Here is a 17,404-nt window from a genome sequence, read left to right as displayed (position 1 = left end):
AGTAAATTTTCATCCTGCAGTTTTATAAATTAACATGTAATATCCAAGATCACAAGACATCATTATATCAGTCTTTGTATACTTTGCCTCCACCCAAAACAGCCAGTTGGAGGACCACACCAATGCGTTATCATATAATAACTCGTATTATCTATTATTAACTTCTTTGAGTTAATGTGCAGATAACTTTCATTCTTGTCACATTTTTGTATCAAGAACATGGACATCTGCTTATTTCTATTAGTGGTCAGAAAGTTTATTGTGTTCAATGACTGTGGAATCAAAAAACAACCTTGTGATATTCGGCTATTAGAATTTATATGTGAAAATACACTGTAAATATTTTGCCTCTGTGCTACTGATTTGTAGATTATTGAAAGATTTTGCATGTGATTAACATTCTGAATGAGATCTGAAAGTGGGTCATTGTGTCACTAGAAGTGGTCATAAATTTTGAAACAGATGAAATTAACAAGATACTGTATTTAGTACATTATCTTAAAATTTGTCATAGCACTAAATTTCAGTAATACAACAGACAATAGACTATATACTACTAGGTGCAAACAAGAAATCACAGGAAAAGCACATATCAGTACCCTCGTTAAATGATTTTATGGGGGGGGGGTGGGGGGGGGGGGCAATTCAGGATGAGATGTAGAGGATTCCTATTTGGTGAAATGGCTGACAGCTTCATATAATGTTCAAAAAGAGTATAAATTGCATAGTGCTGGACCATATCACATTAATTAAATATGTAAAAACAAAGATGATGTGACTTACCAAACGAAAGTGTTGGCAGGTCGATAGACACACAAACAAACACAAACATACACACAAAATTCAAGCTTTCACAACAAACGGTTGCTTCATCAGGAAAGAGGGAAGGAGAGGGAAAGACGAAAGGATGTGGGTTTCAAGGGAGAGGGTAAGGAGTCATTCCAATCCTGGGAGCGGAAAGACTTAGCTTAGGGGGAAAATGGACAAGTATACACTCGCGCACACACACACACACACACACACACACACACATATCCATCCGTACATACACAGACACAAGCAGACATTTGTAAAGGCAAAGAGTTTGGGCAGAGATGTCAGTTGAGGCGGAAGTACAGAGGCAAAGATGTTGCTGAAAGACAGGTGAGGTATGAGCGGCAGCAAATTGAAATTAGCGGAGATTGAGGCCTGGCGGAGAGAGGATATACTGAAGGGCAAGTTCCCATCTCCGGAGTTCTGACAGGTTGGTGTTAGTGGGAAGTATCCAGATAACCCGGACGGTGTAACACTGTGCCAAGATGTGCTGGCCGTGCACCAAGGCATGTTTAGCCACAGGGTGATCCTCATTACCAACAAACACTGTTTGCCTGTGTCCATTCATGCGAATGGACAGTTTGTTGCTGGTCATTCCCACATAGAAAGCTTCACAGTGTAGGCAGGTCAGTTGGCAAATCACATGGGTGCTTTCACACGTGGCTCTGCCTTTGATCGTGTGCACCTTCCGGGTTACAGGACTGGAGTAGGTGGTGGTGGGAGGGTGCATGGGACAGGTTTTACACTGGGGGCGGTTACAAGGGTAGGAGCCAGAGGGTAGGGAAGGTGGTTTGGGGATTTCATAGGGATGAACTAAGAGGTTACGAAGGTTAGGTGGACGGCAGAAAGAAACTCTTGGTGGAGTGGGGAGGATTTCATGAAGGATGGATCTCATTTCAGGGCAGGATTTGAGGAAGTCGTATCCCTACTGGAGAGCCACATTCAGAGTCTGATCCAGTCCCGGAAAGTATCCTGTCACAAGTGGGGCACTTTTGGGGTTCTTCTGTGGGAGGTTCTGGGTTTGAGGAGATGAGGAAGTGGCTCTGGTTATTTGCTTCTGTACCAGGTCAGGAGGGTAATTGCGGGATGCGAAAGCTGTTTTCAGGTTGTTGGTGTAATGGTTCAGGGATTCCGGACTGGAACAGATTCGTTTGCCACAAAGACCTAGGCTGTAGGGAAGCGACCGTTTGATGTGGAATGGGTGGCAGCTGTCATAATGGAGGTACTGTTGCTTGTTGGTGGGTTTGATGTGGACGGACGTGTGAAGCTGGCCATTGGACAGGTGGAGGTCAACGTCAAGGAAAGTGGCATGGGATTTGGAGTAGGACCAGGTGAATCTGATGGAACCAAAGGAGTTGAGGTTGGAGAGGAAATTCTGGAGTTCTTCTTCACTGTGAGTCCAGATCATGAAGATGTCATCAATAAATCTGTACCAAACTTTGGGCTAGCAGGCCTGGATAACCAAGAAGGCTTCCTCTAAGCGACCCATGAATAGGTTGGCGTACGAGGGGGCCATCCTGGTACCCATGGCTGTTCCCTTTAATTGTTGGTATGTCTGGCCTTCGAAAGTGGGCCAGGATGGAGCTGGCTAAGGTAATGAGGAACAAGGTTTTAGGTAAGGTGGCAGGTGATCGGCGTGAAAGGAAGTGCTCCATCGCAGTGAGGCCCTGGACGTGCGGAATATTTGTGTATAAGGAAGTGGCATCAATGGTTACAAGGATGGTTTCCGGGGGTAACAGACTGGGTAAGGATTCCATGCGTTCGAGAAAGTGGTTGGTGTCTTTCATGTAGGATGGGAGATTGCATGTAATGGGTTTAAGGTGTTGATCTACGTAGGCAGAGATACGTTCTGTGGGGCTTGGTAACCAGCTACAATGGGACGGCCGGGATGATTGGGTTTGTGAATTTTAGGAAGAAGTTAGAAGGTAGGGGTGCGGGGTGTTGGTGGGGTCAGGAGGTTGATGGAGTCAGGTGAAAGGTTTTGTAGGGGGCCTAAGGTTCTGAGGATTCCTTGAAGCTCCGCCTGGACATCAGGAATGGGATTACCTTGGCAAGCTTTGTATGTAGTGTTGTCTGAAAGCTGACGCAGTCCCTCAGCCACATACTCCCGACGATCAAGTACCACGGTCGTGGAACCCTTGTCCGCCGGAAGAATGGCAATGGATCGGTCAGCCTTCAGATCACGGATAGCCTGGGCTTCAGCAGTGGTGATGTTGGGAGTAGGATTAAGGTTTTTTAAGAAGGATTGAGAGGCAAGGCTGGAAGTTAGAAATTCCTGGAAAGTTTGGAGAGGGTGATTTTGAGGAAGAGGAGGTGGGTCCCGCTGTGACGGAGGACGGAACTGTTCCAGGCAGGGTTCAATTTGGATAGTGTCTTGGGGAGTTGGATCATTAGGAGTAGGATTAGGATCATTTTTCTTCATGGGAAAGTGATATTTCCAGCAGAGAGTATGGGTGTAGGACAGTAAATCTTTGACAAGGGCTGTTTGGCTGAATCTGGGAGTGGGGCTGAAGGTGAGGCCTTTGGATAGGACAGAGGTTTCGGATTGGGAGAGAGGTTTGGAGGAAAGGTTAACTACTGAATTAGGGTGTTGTGGTTCCAGATTGTGTTGATTGGAATTTTTAGGTTTTGGGAGGAGTGGAGCTGGAAGTGGGAGATTGAGTAGATGGGAGAGACTGGGTCTGTGTGCAATGAGAGGAGGTTGAGGTTTGCTGGAAAGGTTGTGAAGGGTAAGTGAGTTGCCTTTCCGGAGGTGGGAAACCAGGAGATTGGATAGTTTTTTGAGGTGGAGGGTGGCATGCTGTTCTAATTTGCAGTTGGCCTGTAGGAGGATGCTCTGAACAGCGAGTGTGGATGTGGAAGAGGAAAGATTGAGGACTTTTATTAAGGATAGGAGTTGACGGGTGTGTTCATTGGCTGAGTTGATGTGTAGGTGAAGGATTAGGTGGGTGAGGGCAATGGATTGTTCAGTTTGGAACTGGTATAGGAACTGATGGAAAGAAGGGTTACAGCCAGAGATGGGAACTTTAAGTGTGAGGCCTTTGGGGGTAATGCCAAATGTCAGACAAGCCTGAGAAAATAAAATATGGGAGTGTAATCTGGCTAGGGCGAAGGCATGTTTGGGGACGGAATGTAAATAAAACTTAATGGGGTTGTTGTGGGGATGTTGTGAGGGTGACATGGTACTAGAAGGTGGAAAGTGTAACATGAGGCTGAAATGAAAATGAAAATAAAAATATATGGGAAGAGATAAAGGTGAACTAGAAAGCAACTGGAGATCTGGTGTGAAAAAAGGCGAAAAAGTGTTGGTTATAGCTGGGCTATGTTGAACCTGTGGTGAACTTGGGTTGGTATACAACGATGTGCACAAAGGTTAGGTGGTTGTGTTGCCACCAAAACACGTTAAAGGGTGGAGCAATTCGCAGACTCTGAATGTGGCTCTCCAGCAGGGTTACGACTTCCTCAAACCCTGCCCATTCAGTTTCATGTTATTTTGCAACTTTATGCCTACATATTTAATTAATGATATGAACATAATAGAGGGAAACATTCCACGTAGGAAAAATATATCTAAAACCAAAGATGATGTGACTTACACAAACGAAAGTGCTGGCAGGTCAATAGACACACAAACAAACACAAACATACACACAAAATTCAAGCTTTGACAACAAATGGTTGCTTCATCAGGAAAGAGGGAAGGAGAGGGAAAGACGAAAGGATGTGGGTTTTAAGGGAGAGGGTAAGGAGTCATTCCAATCCTGGGAGCGGAAAGACTTAGCTTAGGGGGAAAATGGAAAGGTATACACTCGCACACACACACACATATCCATCCGTACATACACAGACACAAGCAGACATTTGTAAAGGCAAAGAGTTTGGGCAGAGATGTCAGTTGAGGCGGAAGTACAGAGGCAAAGATGTTGTTGAAAGAAGGTGAGGTATGAGCGGCGGCAAATTGAAATTAGCGGAGATTGAGGCCTGGCGGATAACGAGAAGAGATGATATACTGAAGGGCAAGTTCCCATCTCCGGAGTTCTGACAGGTTGGTGTTAGTGGGAAGTATCCAGATAACCCGGACGGTGTAACACTGTGCCAAGATGTGCTGGCCATGCACCAAGGCATGTTTAGCCACAGTGTGATCCTCATTACCAACAAACACTGTTTGCCTGTGTCCATCATGCGAATGGACAGTTTGTTGCTGGTCATTCCCACATAGAAAGCTTCACAGTGTAGGCAGGTCAGTTGGCAAATCACATGGGTGCTTTCACACGTGGCTCTGCCTTTGATCGTGTACACCTTCCGGGTTACAGGACTGGAGTAGGTGGTGGTGGGAGGGTGCATGGGACAGGTTTTACACCGGGTGAGGTTACAAGGGTAGGAGCCAGAGGGTAGGGAAGGTGGTTTGGGGATTTCATAGGGATGAACTAAGAGGTTACGAAGGTTAGGTGGACGGCGGAAAGAAACTCTTGGTGGAGTGGGGAGGATTTCATGAAGGATGGATCTCATTTCAGGGCAGGATTTGAGGAAGTCGTATCCCTGCTGGAGAGCCACATTCAGAGTCTGCGAATTGCTCCACCCTTTAATGTGTTTTGGTGACAACACAACCACCTAACCTTTGTGCACATCGTTGTATACCAACCCAAGTTCACCACAGGTTCAACATAGCCCAGCTACTCTCTGCTGGAAATATCACTTTGCCACGAAGAAAAATGATCCTAATCTTACTCCTAATGATCCAACTCCCCAAGACACTATCCAAATTGAACCCTGCCTGGAACAGTTCCGTCCTCCGTCACAGCGGGACCCACCTCCTCTTCCTCAAAATCACCCTCTCCAAACTTTCCAGGAATTTCTGACTTCCAGCCTTGCCTCTCAATCCTTCTTAAAAAACCTTAATCCTACTCCCAACATCACCACTGCTGAAGCCCAGGCTATCCGTGATCTGAAGGCTGACCGATCCATTGCCATTCTTCCGGCGGACAAGGGTTCCACGACCGTGGTACTTGATCGTCGGGAGTATGTGGCTGAGGGACTGCGTCAGCTTTCAGACAACACTACATACAAAGCTTGCCAAGGTAATCCCATTCCTGATGTCCAGGCGGAGCTTCAAGGAATCCTCAGAACCTTAGGCCCCCTACAAAACCTTTCACCTGACTCCATCAACCTCCTAACCCCACCAACACCCTGCACCCCTACCTTCTAACTTCTTCCTAAAATTCACAAACCCAATCATCATCCTGGCCGTCCCATTGTAGCTGGTTACCAAGCCCCACAGAACGTATCTCTGCCTACGTAGATCAACACCTTAAACCCATTACATGCAATCTCCCATCCTACATCAAAGGCACCAACCACTTTCTCGAACGCATGGAATCCTTACCCAGTCTGTTACCCCCGGAAACCATCCTTGTAACCATTGATGCCACTTCCTTATACACAAATATTCCGCACGTCCAGGGCCTCACTGCGATGGAGCACTTCCTTTCACGCCGATCACCTGCCACCTTACCTAAAACCTCTTTCCTCATTACCTTAGCCAGCTCCATCCTGGCCCACTTTCGAAGGCCAGACATACCAACAATTAAAGGGAACAGCCATGGGTACCAGGATGGCCCCCTCGTACGCCAACCTATTCATGGGTCGCTTAGAGGAAGCCTTCTTGGTTACCCAGGCATGCCAACCCAAAGTTTGGTACAGATTTATTGATGACATCTTCATGATCTGGACTCACAGTGAAGAAGAACTCCAGAATTTCCTCTCCAACCTCAACTCCTTTGGTTCCATCAGATTCACCTGGTCCTACTCCAAATCCCATGCCACTTTCCTTGACATTGACCTCCACCTGTCCAATGGCCAGCTTCACACGTCCGTCCACATCAAACCCACCAACAAGCAACAGTACCTCCATTATGACAGCTGCCACCCATTCCACATCAAACGGTCGCTTCCCTACAGCCTAGGTCTTTGTGGCAAACGAATCTGCTCCAGTCCGGAATCCCTGAACCATTACACCAACAACCTGAAAACAGCTTTCGCATCCCGCAACTACCCTCCTGACCTGGTACAGAAGCAAATAACCAGAGCCACTTCCTCATCTCCTCAAACCCAGAACCTCCCACAGAAGAACCCCAAAAGTGCCCCACTTGTGACAGGATACTTTCCGGGACTGGATCAGACTCTGAATGTGGCTCTCCAGCAGGGATACGACTTCCTCAAATCCTGCCCTGAAATGAGATCCATCCTTCATGAAATCCTCCCCACTCCACCAAGAGTTTCTTTCTGCCGTCCACCTAACCTTCGTAACCTCTTAGTTCATCCCTATGAAATCCCCAAACCACCTTCCCTACCCTCTGGCTCCTACCATTGTAACCGCCCCCAGTGTAAAACCTGTCCCATGCACCCTCCCACCACCACCTACTCCAGTCCTGTAACCCGGAAGGTGCACACGATCAAAGGCAGAGCCACGTGTGAAAGCACCCATGTGATTTGCCAATTGACCTGCCTACACTGTGAAGCTTTCTATGTGGGAATGACCAGCAACAAACTGTCCATTTGCATGAATGGACACAGGCAAACAGTGTTTGTTGGTAATGAGGATCACCCTGTGGCTAAACATGCCTTGGTGCACGGCCAGCACATCTTGGCACAGTGTTACACCGTCCGGGTTATCTGGATACTTCCCACTAACACCAACCTGTCAGAACTCCGGAGATGGGAACTTGCCCTTCAGTATATCCTCTCTCCGCCAGGCCTCAATCTCCGCTAATTTCAATTTGCTGCCGCTCATACCTCACCTGTCTTTCAGCAACATCTTTGCCTCTGTACTTCCGCCTCAACTGACATCTCTGCCCAAACTCTTTGCCTTTGCAAATGTCTGCTTGTGTCTGTGTATGTACGGATGGATATGTGTGTGTGTGTGGGTGTGTGTGTGTGTGTGTGTGTGTGTGCGCGCGCGCGTGAGTGTATACCTGTCCTTCTTTCCCCCTAAGGTAAGTCTTTCCGCTCCCGGGATTGGAATGACTCCTTACCCTCTCACTTAAAACCCACATCCTTTCGTCTTTCCCTCTCCTTCCCTCTTTCCTGATGAAGCAACCGTTTGTTGTGAAAGCTTGAATTTTGTGTGTATGTTTGTGTTTGTTTGTGTATCTATCGACCTGCCAGCACTTTCGTTTGGTAAGTCACATCATCTTTGTTTTTAGATATATTTTTCCCACGTGGAATGTTTCCCTCTATTATATTCATATCATTAATTAAATATGTAGGCATAAAGTTGCAAAATAACATGCAACTGAATGGGCACATAACGTCAGTTGTAGGAAAAGTGATGGACAGCTAAGGTTTATGAAACACCCTCTGTCATTCACTGTAAAATTGCTTGTTTAGTATTTATATAAATGGTGATAGATGCATATATCATGTTACTACTTCTAATTGCCTGGACAAATTATAAGTTTCAAACTGTACTTCAAAAACAGAATGCAAACTTTGTTGTAGGTTGCTGCAAATTGCCATTACTGAGCCACTAGCATGCAAGGATACTATTTTGTGTGTTTAGTGTCATCTTGTTTAATTTATACTTACTGGAATTTTGTCACATTCACAGAAAATACGGCATGAAATGCATTGTGTTTCAGAAATGTAGTTTTTTTTCCTCTTAAATCCAAAATTCTATATCTGATCAAGATTATGGGAAAATGCCAATTTAATATTGTTGTTTTTGTATGTTTCTGTAGTTTTGCAGATATTCGAAACACTGATCAAGGTAAACAAGAGGAAAGACTACCAATGTTTGCTTTTGTCTTTCCACCTTGGTTCTCAAACAAATATCGTGAAGCTGTGGAAAACTTCAAGCGAAATTCTGTGAGGCTGACTACACCATTTGATATTAATCCAACACTTAGAAATGTGCTACACTTTGAAGGAGCCGGTAGAGGCAATATACGCAGTAGGTCCATCAGCCTTTTCAAAGAGGTAGATTAACTTCATCTGACTTCCTGTAATTTATGATATTTTCATGTTGTAATTTAATTATGTGTGATAAATGTGAAGGTTGTTAAAGCACAAACTGGAAATTAGCACTTAGTACTTAGGAAGATCTAGAGTTCATGGGGCGTAGGCAAAAAGATGTGAAGGGGAGTGAACATCTACACAGCCTGCCAGTTGCAGTGGTCCCGTCAGTTACTGTGAGCACACTAGGTGTAATCATGCCTGGTACATAAGACATAATAATCAGATTTTGCAAAACAAGCTTGAGATGTGAGGTGTGTGTGTGTGTGTGTGTGTGTGTGTGTGTGTGTGTGTGTGTGTGTATTTTCAACCCCAAAAATAAAGCCAAAGATGTCTTTTACCATATTGAATGGCGGAGTCCTATATTTTACTAATATCCACCCAGGAAAATGAAGGCGAAGATGGAAATGTAAGCATGTTTATTCTGCTTAACAGTACCTCAAATGGGAAACAGTGGAATTAACACATACAGCATGATGCATGCCAGAACCAATAAAAGAAAAGAAGCAGTAACTATATATACAAATAAATAAATTAAAATTGAGTTATGTCCTGGGCTCTTTGCATCAATAAATATTAAGTTAAACAACTCTTTCAATGTTGTGCCATTGCAGTATACCAGAAAACATATAAACTAGTACTACTGACAGTTACAGACCACTGGCAGGAAGTATCCGAAGTTGCACAAAGCTGCTAGAGACAGTTGTAATAATACTGGGGAATTATAGTTTGTGGATATTTCACTGTTGTGTTTCTGATTTCAATAATAAAGACTGCATCAGTTTCCATGCTTAACGTGACACGTTTCAGGAATTTATTCCCATTCTTAAATATTTTGATATGTTGGTATTTTGTGTGATGTCTGTTGTGTATATTGTTCTCTCTCTCTCTCTCTCTCTCTCTCTCTCTCTTGAAATGCAGTAACCATTCAAAGATGACTCAGAGCAAGGGGGGCAGAACAACAAACACACGGAAATAGTTGCACCTGAGAAAGAGAGAAATTCCTGAACCTTGTCCTGTTATGCATTAAAAAGTGTAAGTTGTTGACTTTTTTATTATTTAAACGAATAGTGACATAGTTGCAGACTTTCAAAAAATGTTGATTTTGGTGAATGAAATCCACATCTCCTCATAGCTGACAAACCCTCTCTCACAGACCTGCTACATTTACCACATCCTCAGAAACTCCCTCCCAATACCATACAGAATATAGAACCTAAGCAAATATGAAGCATTGTCATGAACCTGTCCTAATCATCCTGGAATTTTTCTCTTTTCTCCAGATCCCTACAATGGAAACACTTTTTTGCCACCAGCCCTAACAATCAGACTCAATCCAAAACCAATATTGAACCCTGTCTGACGTGGTTCACTCCTCCATCCAATGGTGATTCATTCCCACTGCTTCCAAATCACCCCTTGTCAATTTTCCAGAAGTTTCTAACCTCAGGCTTCACCTCACCATCATTTTTCAAGTCCCTCAACGTGAAAATCAACCTTACATCCACAGAGTGAACCAGACTCCACCAGCCAAAACCTGATCCTTATCTTGTAACCTCCGCCAGGTGTCAAACACATCCATCTACAAACCCTACCACAATGACCCCATTCCTGAAATCCAGTAGGATCTCCAGTCCCTCCTCAAATCATTAGGTCCATCCCAGGACCTCTCACCTGAGTCAATTTCTCTCCTCATCCACACCATTCCTCACACACCTGCCTTCCACATGGGTCCTAAATACTTTAAACCCAACCACCCAGGATGCCCCAATGTGGCCAGTTACTGTGCGTCATGGACCAACACTTTCAGCCTATTAACTGTAACCTACCCTTCCATATATAATACATCATCATTTCCTCCACCAACTGTGCACTGTTTCTGTTTATTTTCCATCAGGTACCCTGCTCATAATTTTTGATGCTACCTGCGTCTACATTAACATCCCCTATGCTCATGCCCTTGCCACTTTTGAACGCCAACTTTCTCAGTCCCCGAGTGACTCCAAACCTACAACCTCCTACCTGGTCACCATGATCAACTATATACTCACTCACAATTACTTCTCCTTTGAACGGATCACCTTCAAGCATATCAGTTGTACAGAAATGGGCACCCACATTTCACCATCCTGTGCTAACCTATACATTGGCAATCTAGAGGAATCCTTCCCATCTATCCAGAATCTCAAACCCTTCACCTGGTTCAGATTCAGTGACGACATCTTCACGATCTGGACTGAGTGTGAGGACACCATATCCACATTCCTCTGGAACCTCCAAACTTTCTCCCCCATTCACTTCACCTGGTCCTCTTCAGTCCAGCAAACCACTTTGCTTGCTGTGGACCTGCACTTAAAGGATGGCTACGTCAGTACCTCCATCGACATCAAACCTAGCAGCCAACAACAATACCTCCACTTCGACAGCTGCCACTCATCCAGTGCCAAGAAGTCCTCTCCATATAGTCCAGCCACCCATGGTCATTGCATTTGTAGTGACCAGTAGTCCCTCTTCAAATATGCCAAAGTTTTCACTGAGGCCTTCACAGGCTGAAATTACCCTCCTAACCATACCCAGAAACAGATCTCCCATGCTTTATCTCCACGATCACCTACCACCTCGCACATGCCCACTGTCTGGCCATAAAGGAGCACTCTTTTTGTGACTCAGTACAACCAAATACTGAAGCAGCTGAATGACATTCTCCACCAAGGTCTCAACTGCCTTTTGTCATGTCCTGAAATGGGGAATACCCTATGCACTTTCCTCCCCACCTTTCCCACAATGGTATTCCACTGCCCACTAAACCTGTGTAATGTCCTTGTGAATCCCAACTCTGCACTTGTTCACAGCCCCTTGCCTCATGGCTCATAACCCTGCAATAGACCTACATGCAATACCTATCCCATACATCCTCCCATTACCACATAATCCAATCCAATCACAGGCATTTCCTGTCCCAACAAAGGCAGGGCTACCTGTGAAAGCGGTCACTTGATTTACAAACTAATCTGCAGTGCACTGTGCTGCTTTCTCCATGGGTATGGCAACTAATAAGCTGTCTCTGCATTAATGGCCACTGACAAACAGATGGACCAGCCAGTTGCTGAACGTTCTGCCCAACACAATGTGCTCACTTCAATGACTGCTTCTTCCTGCGGGACACCACTTTATCGTAGGTACCTTATGTGCCAGGTGGGAGGGTTTGCATTCCTCAGTAATGCTGAGGACTATGCTGGCAGTGGTATAGCTACTGACAGGGTTGCCCAAGCCGGACAGACCACAGCGGAGGGGTCTGATGAAGTATGTCCCATAACATAGGGAAGGGAGGGCTGTGGTTTCCTTAACCCTGCTGTTGTGCACCCAAAACCCCTCTACTACTACTACTACTACTACTTTTGTGGCTTTCTTAGCTTGCTATGAGTTTGGTGACCCCAGGTTTCCCAAGATGGGGACTGGCCAGTACCACCAGGCCACCATAAACTCTGGGCATAAGTAAAGACCATCGTTAGGCACTGCGGTAGAATGTTGTGTGTCTCACCCCAAGGTGTGCCAAGTACTGATGAGGTGAAAGAATGGTGAAATAAAACATTCTCTCTGGGGCATCTGCTGCCCCACCATTGTATAAGGCCTTCTCAGGTATGCAGGGCTCTGTTTGTATCAACATTTGTTTCCCTAGTGGCTGATGGGGTCCCTGTGGAGTGACCTCAATCCACATCTACCACTGACAGGATGGGTGTATCATCAGGTAGCACCTTCACCCTCTCAACAAAGAGAGTTTAGTTGGTCAGTCTGTCCAAGAAGAACTTGCAGAGTTATAGTAACAGAGCAGTAGTCTGCCATAACACTTTCGGTGTAATCAAGACAGCAGAGGGAATCTTTGAGGAGGTATTCCCGTTCTATATTTGCGTGGCATTGGAGGGTATTGCTGGGTCCTTAAAAAGTATTAAATGACTTCGTAATGGAACACTTCTAATTGAAACTGCCAGATAAAACTAACTATCGAAGCTTCTGGGATGCAAGGCCATTGATGATTACCCTGTTTTGGCTGAGTTGCATAAGGCCCTTAACTTTGGTAAAGGCATGGTTACCTGCTCGATATAATGGAGTTGGACCCTGAGGAATTACGTGAAGAATAGAAAAATAAGGGTGTCACAGAAGTGCAGAACTATAGAAGAGTAATTGGCACATTGGAAAAAACTGAAACATTTATTATAGCATTTAACACTCCAGAATTACGTGAACATATTCTTGCAGGCTATACCTGTCTTTAAGGTTTGACCATTAGTGCCCAAACCAGTGCGATGCTTCAAATGTCAGGATTCAGTCATACCACTGTGGCATGTAACTGGAGGGCTATGTGTGGCAATTGTGGAGGCTCAGCCCTCGAATCAGATGATTCTTGTACACTTCCACTAAAATGTATAAACTGCTCCAGGGATCATGCAGTATGAAGCAGAAAGTGTGGGGTTTATAATGAGGAAAGGAAAGTTCAGGAGTTGAAAATTAGGGGACACATGCCCTATGGTGAAGCTAAAATAGCTATGCAACCTCGGGTATTTGCTACTTCTTTTACATCGGCCCTTAAGAAGTCAGTTACCAAGTTTGATGCCTCCACATGAACCCAGAAAACAGATTTAAGTACACTTGTGTATGTGAGGGGAGAAAAGCTACTTTTGAACCCAAAATCATTCAGAAGCTGTTAACAGTGGACTTAAAACTTGAGCTCCCTACCATTGCACACCATCGGAAAGCCCATTAAGCTGTCCTTTCAATCAGTGCAAGCAACTCCTGCCACAAATAAGGAATAAGCAACATAAAAAGCCGTTCAAAATTGAAGAAAGTGGCAGCTAAACCTTTGTGTAGACGGGCACTCTCCCTGTCCAGTGGTGAATTTACTGTTGAGAATGTTGATATGCTCCTGGAGGAAAGGCAGAATCTGACACAGTCTAATGTTCCTCCTGACATCTCAGGTAATCATCACCAATAAGGAAGAAGTACAAGGACAACCATCACTAATGAATGACTCCCACAGGGACTACTCTGTTGCAGTGGAACTTAAACTGACACTCATTACAGTTTAAAGAATTACAGCTCCTGACCAAGTAGAAACTGTTCTGCACCTGCTTACAAGAAGCTCATTTTAAAGTTGCCAACACACAAGCATTAATGGACTGCTGCTCCTACAGGAAGGACAGTGTTACTGGAGATAGGGATAAGGGTAGTGTTGCTGTTTTCATTGATGACAGATGTAATTCCTCTCCTGTTCCTCTTACCATGGTCATAAAAGCAGTTGCAGTGGAAGTTATCAAACCAGTTAAAATCACAGTTGTCATGGACTGTGCGGCTGGTCCTGGCAGAGGTTTGAGTCCTCCCTCGGGCATGGGTGTGTGTGTGGTTGGTTGGTTGTTTTGGGGAAGGAGACCTGACAGGAGGTCATCAGTCTCATCGGATTAGGGAAGGACGGGGAAGGAAGTCGGCCGTGCCCTTTGAAAGGAACCATCCTGGCGGTGTGTGTGTGTGTTTGTCCTTAGGATAATTTAGGTTAAGTATGATCTTAGCAGTTAAGTCCCATAAGATTTCACAAAAAGATTCAGTGACAGAACTCTCACTGTTCCCCTTGTGTTCCTCCTCATGGGGGATTACAATGCACACAAAGTGTTGTGGGGCTCACCTACCATTTTTGTTCCAGGGGTCGAATTACTGAGCACTTCATCCATTGAGAGAATGTCTTGCCTTTTGAATGCTGGTCAGATGACACACTTTTCTACTGCTGCAGGATTATCTTCAGCCATTGACGTTTGTTTTTCTTCCCCAGCTACTGTAGACTTAATTCAGGGGGAACTGACCACAGATTTCCTTTCCAGTGGCCACTTTCTGGTGTGTATTTGTCTGCTGACTCTAATTGGTGGTTGACAGAAGATTGCAAATATGGATGGTTTAAAGGGGAAATTGGTTGCAATATAGTCAGCAGACCATCTTTGAACAACAGGATTGTACCAGGAGATGGTGAGCCATATGTCACCTGTGAGTTTCAATGAGCTGCCACAGATTCCATTCCCCAGTCGAGCAACCACCTCAGATGATGTCATGGTTCAAAAATGGTTCAAATGGCTCTGAGCACTATGGGACTTAACATCTGTGGTCATCAGTCCACTAGAACTTAGAACTACTTAAACCTAACTAACCTAAGGACATCACACACATCCATGCCCGAGGCAGGATTTGAACCTGCGACCGTAGCAGTCACGCAGTTCTGGACTGAGCACCTAGAACCGCTAGACCACTGCGGCCGGCAGATGATGTCATGTCCCTTGATGGTATGACAAATGTCACTTGGCAGTCGGAGCCAGCTTTGCGGAAATTCAGACACTGTCCAATGATAGGAAACCTTCGTGCCTTCAGATCAGTGAGAGCACAAGTGGATAAAAGAATGGAAGAGGACTCCTGGAAGGAATTCATGACTTCCATTAATTGGTCCACTTCCACTGTGTAAGTTTGGGAATCAATAAGGCAGATTTCAGGCAAGGGCAGTACACCTCCTCTTACAGCCTTGTTGACAAATGGGGTGTTGGTAGACAGACGTGCCTAAAGATCTGGCTCAGGTTTTAGCTGAACACCTTTTTTATCATCTCAGCATCATCCAGACTTCTGTATTCCACTTGTTTTGTAGGACTGTGGAAAAGTGGCTGCTCTGCTTTTTCCTGGTAGTTGGAACAAGCTATATCAGTGGCTAGTGACTCTGCTCCAGGACCAGATCAGATTCATTATGCCATGCTCCATCATCTGTGACCCGAAACCAAAGGCAAACTCCCATCTTATTTCAGTCAGATCTGGTTTGATCAAGAGTCCCCCACAACCCAGGAGGAGGCAATATTAATTCCATTGTGGAAACCAGCCAAGGATCGTATGAACCCTAACTGTTACAGGAGTGTACCCTTACCAGATGTATGGGTAAGATTCCTAAGGACATTGTCAACTGCTGCCTTATCTGGCTTCTCAGATCCTGAGGTCACCTGTGCCGCTCTGAACACAGGTGCTATCACATCCTGCCTTTGACGACTTAATTCTACTGGAGATTGTGATATAGAATTCCTTCATATGCCAAAACTATTTTGTTTATTCTTCCAAGCTTCCAGAATCCTGATGGTCGGCTGTAGTTGCCTCATTGTTGTTGTCTGCCTTGAAAAAGGGTACAACATTACTTGAAGGTAGAACATTCTTCACCAACTTTGTGAATGGGGACTATGTCGACGTCTGTTGCTTCTTATCCAACCCTTCCTCAAGGAACAGTGCTTTTGGTACGGCACTGGTGATGCCTTGTCAGACTGCAATGCCTAGGAGAATAGGTTTCCCCAGTGTGGTGTATTCAGTGTCACATTGTTTGCAGTCACTGTCTGTGGCAACTCATCAGCAGTCAGGAGCCCTGTTAAATGCTCTTTGTGTACATCTTCACAATCTTCTACTTTTCCTCCTATCTAACAACAACAACAACAAGACAACTACAGCTGACCATTAGTATGCTGGAAGTGTGAGACAGTAAAACTGGTTTTAGTTTCTGACCAGAGGAGACTACATATATCAAATTTAACCATGCTTGTCAAACTTTTAATTGAGCAGAATTCACAATAGGGGACCACATTTTACATTTTAAGGCTGCTGTGCACTTTTTGGGCCTACTATTTGATTCAAAATTAATGTGGTTCCTGCGCCTCAAAGACTTGCGAACAAAGTGTTTCAAATGTTGAATTTATTGAAATGCCTCAGTGGAAAGGCATGGGAGCTGACAGGTTCCACCCCTTGCAGTTTTATAGTCCATTTGTCAGATCACAGTTAGATCATGGTAGCATCATTTATGGATCAGTCCATATTTTTTACCTCAAGATGTTAGATGCTATCCACCATTGGGGCATTCAGATATTGACTGGAGTCTTTAAGATCAGCCTAGTTCAGAGTCTGTGTGCTGTGGCTGGTGACTCATCACCCTGGATTTGGCAGTGCCTTCTTCTGGCTTGATAGACCCTGAAAGTCTTGGCATTGCCTCAGTCATAGGCATTTTGTGTTGCAGTCCACCCCCACTTTGAGTGGCTGTTCAGGAATCGGTCCCATGCGACCAAACCATTCGGGATACATTCTACTGATTTTCTCAAGGACCAGACCTTTAAATATCAGCCAGAAATGGAACAAATTGCCACCTTGGCGTCTTCAGAAGCATAAAATGATATTAAGCTTGACACAGTACAAGAAAACCTAGACTACTTTCTTCCTACTGTTTCCTTATTTTTAAGTATGTACCACCATTTTATCATTGTTCATACAGATGGGTCCCAGCAAGAGAATGCTCAGTTGTTCACCTGTTTTCCCTGCTAGAGTTTTCAAAAGGTTTTCTGGAACAGTTTACAAATTAGGATGTGGAGTTATATGGCATTATGATGGCACTGGAGTGGATTTACAGGCATCACTGTATGAAGTTTCTCATCTGTTCTGACTCAGTCAGTGCGCTACAAGAGGTCCCCCAAATGTATCTGGTAGACCAGTTTGTTCAGCTCATCCATGACTCCATACAGCAGCACCTACATCG

General features: G+C 44.9%; 1 protein-coding gene across 2 annotated transcripts in view; it reads left to right on the top strand.

Moving 5' to 3' along the window:
• Nucleotides 1-17,404, top strand: part of LOC124595389 — a 304,713-nt gene that overhangs the window by 251,787 nt on the left and 35,522 nt on the right. For both annotated transcript variants that reach the window (XM_047134110.1, XM_047134112.1), the window contains exon 10: nt 8,550-8,787. In XM_047134110.1, coding sequence (XP_046990066.1) covers nt 8,550-8,787 — 238 coding nt within the window. The remainder of the gene's footprint in view (nt 1-8,549; nt 8,788-17,404) is intronic.

This window comes from Schistocerca americana, chromosome 2, assembly GCF_021461395.2.
Source record: "Schistocerca americana isolate TAMUIC-IGC-003095 chromosome 2, iqSchAmer2.1, whole genome shotgun sequence".
In the NCBI taxonomy this organism is placed as follows: domain Eukaryota; kingdom Metazoa; phylum Arthropoda; class Insecta; order Orthoptera; family Acrididae; genus Schistocerca; species Schistocerca americana.
Note: the sequence above shows the minus strand (reverse complement) of the source record. Positions and strands in the feature narration are given on the sequence as shown.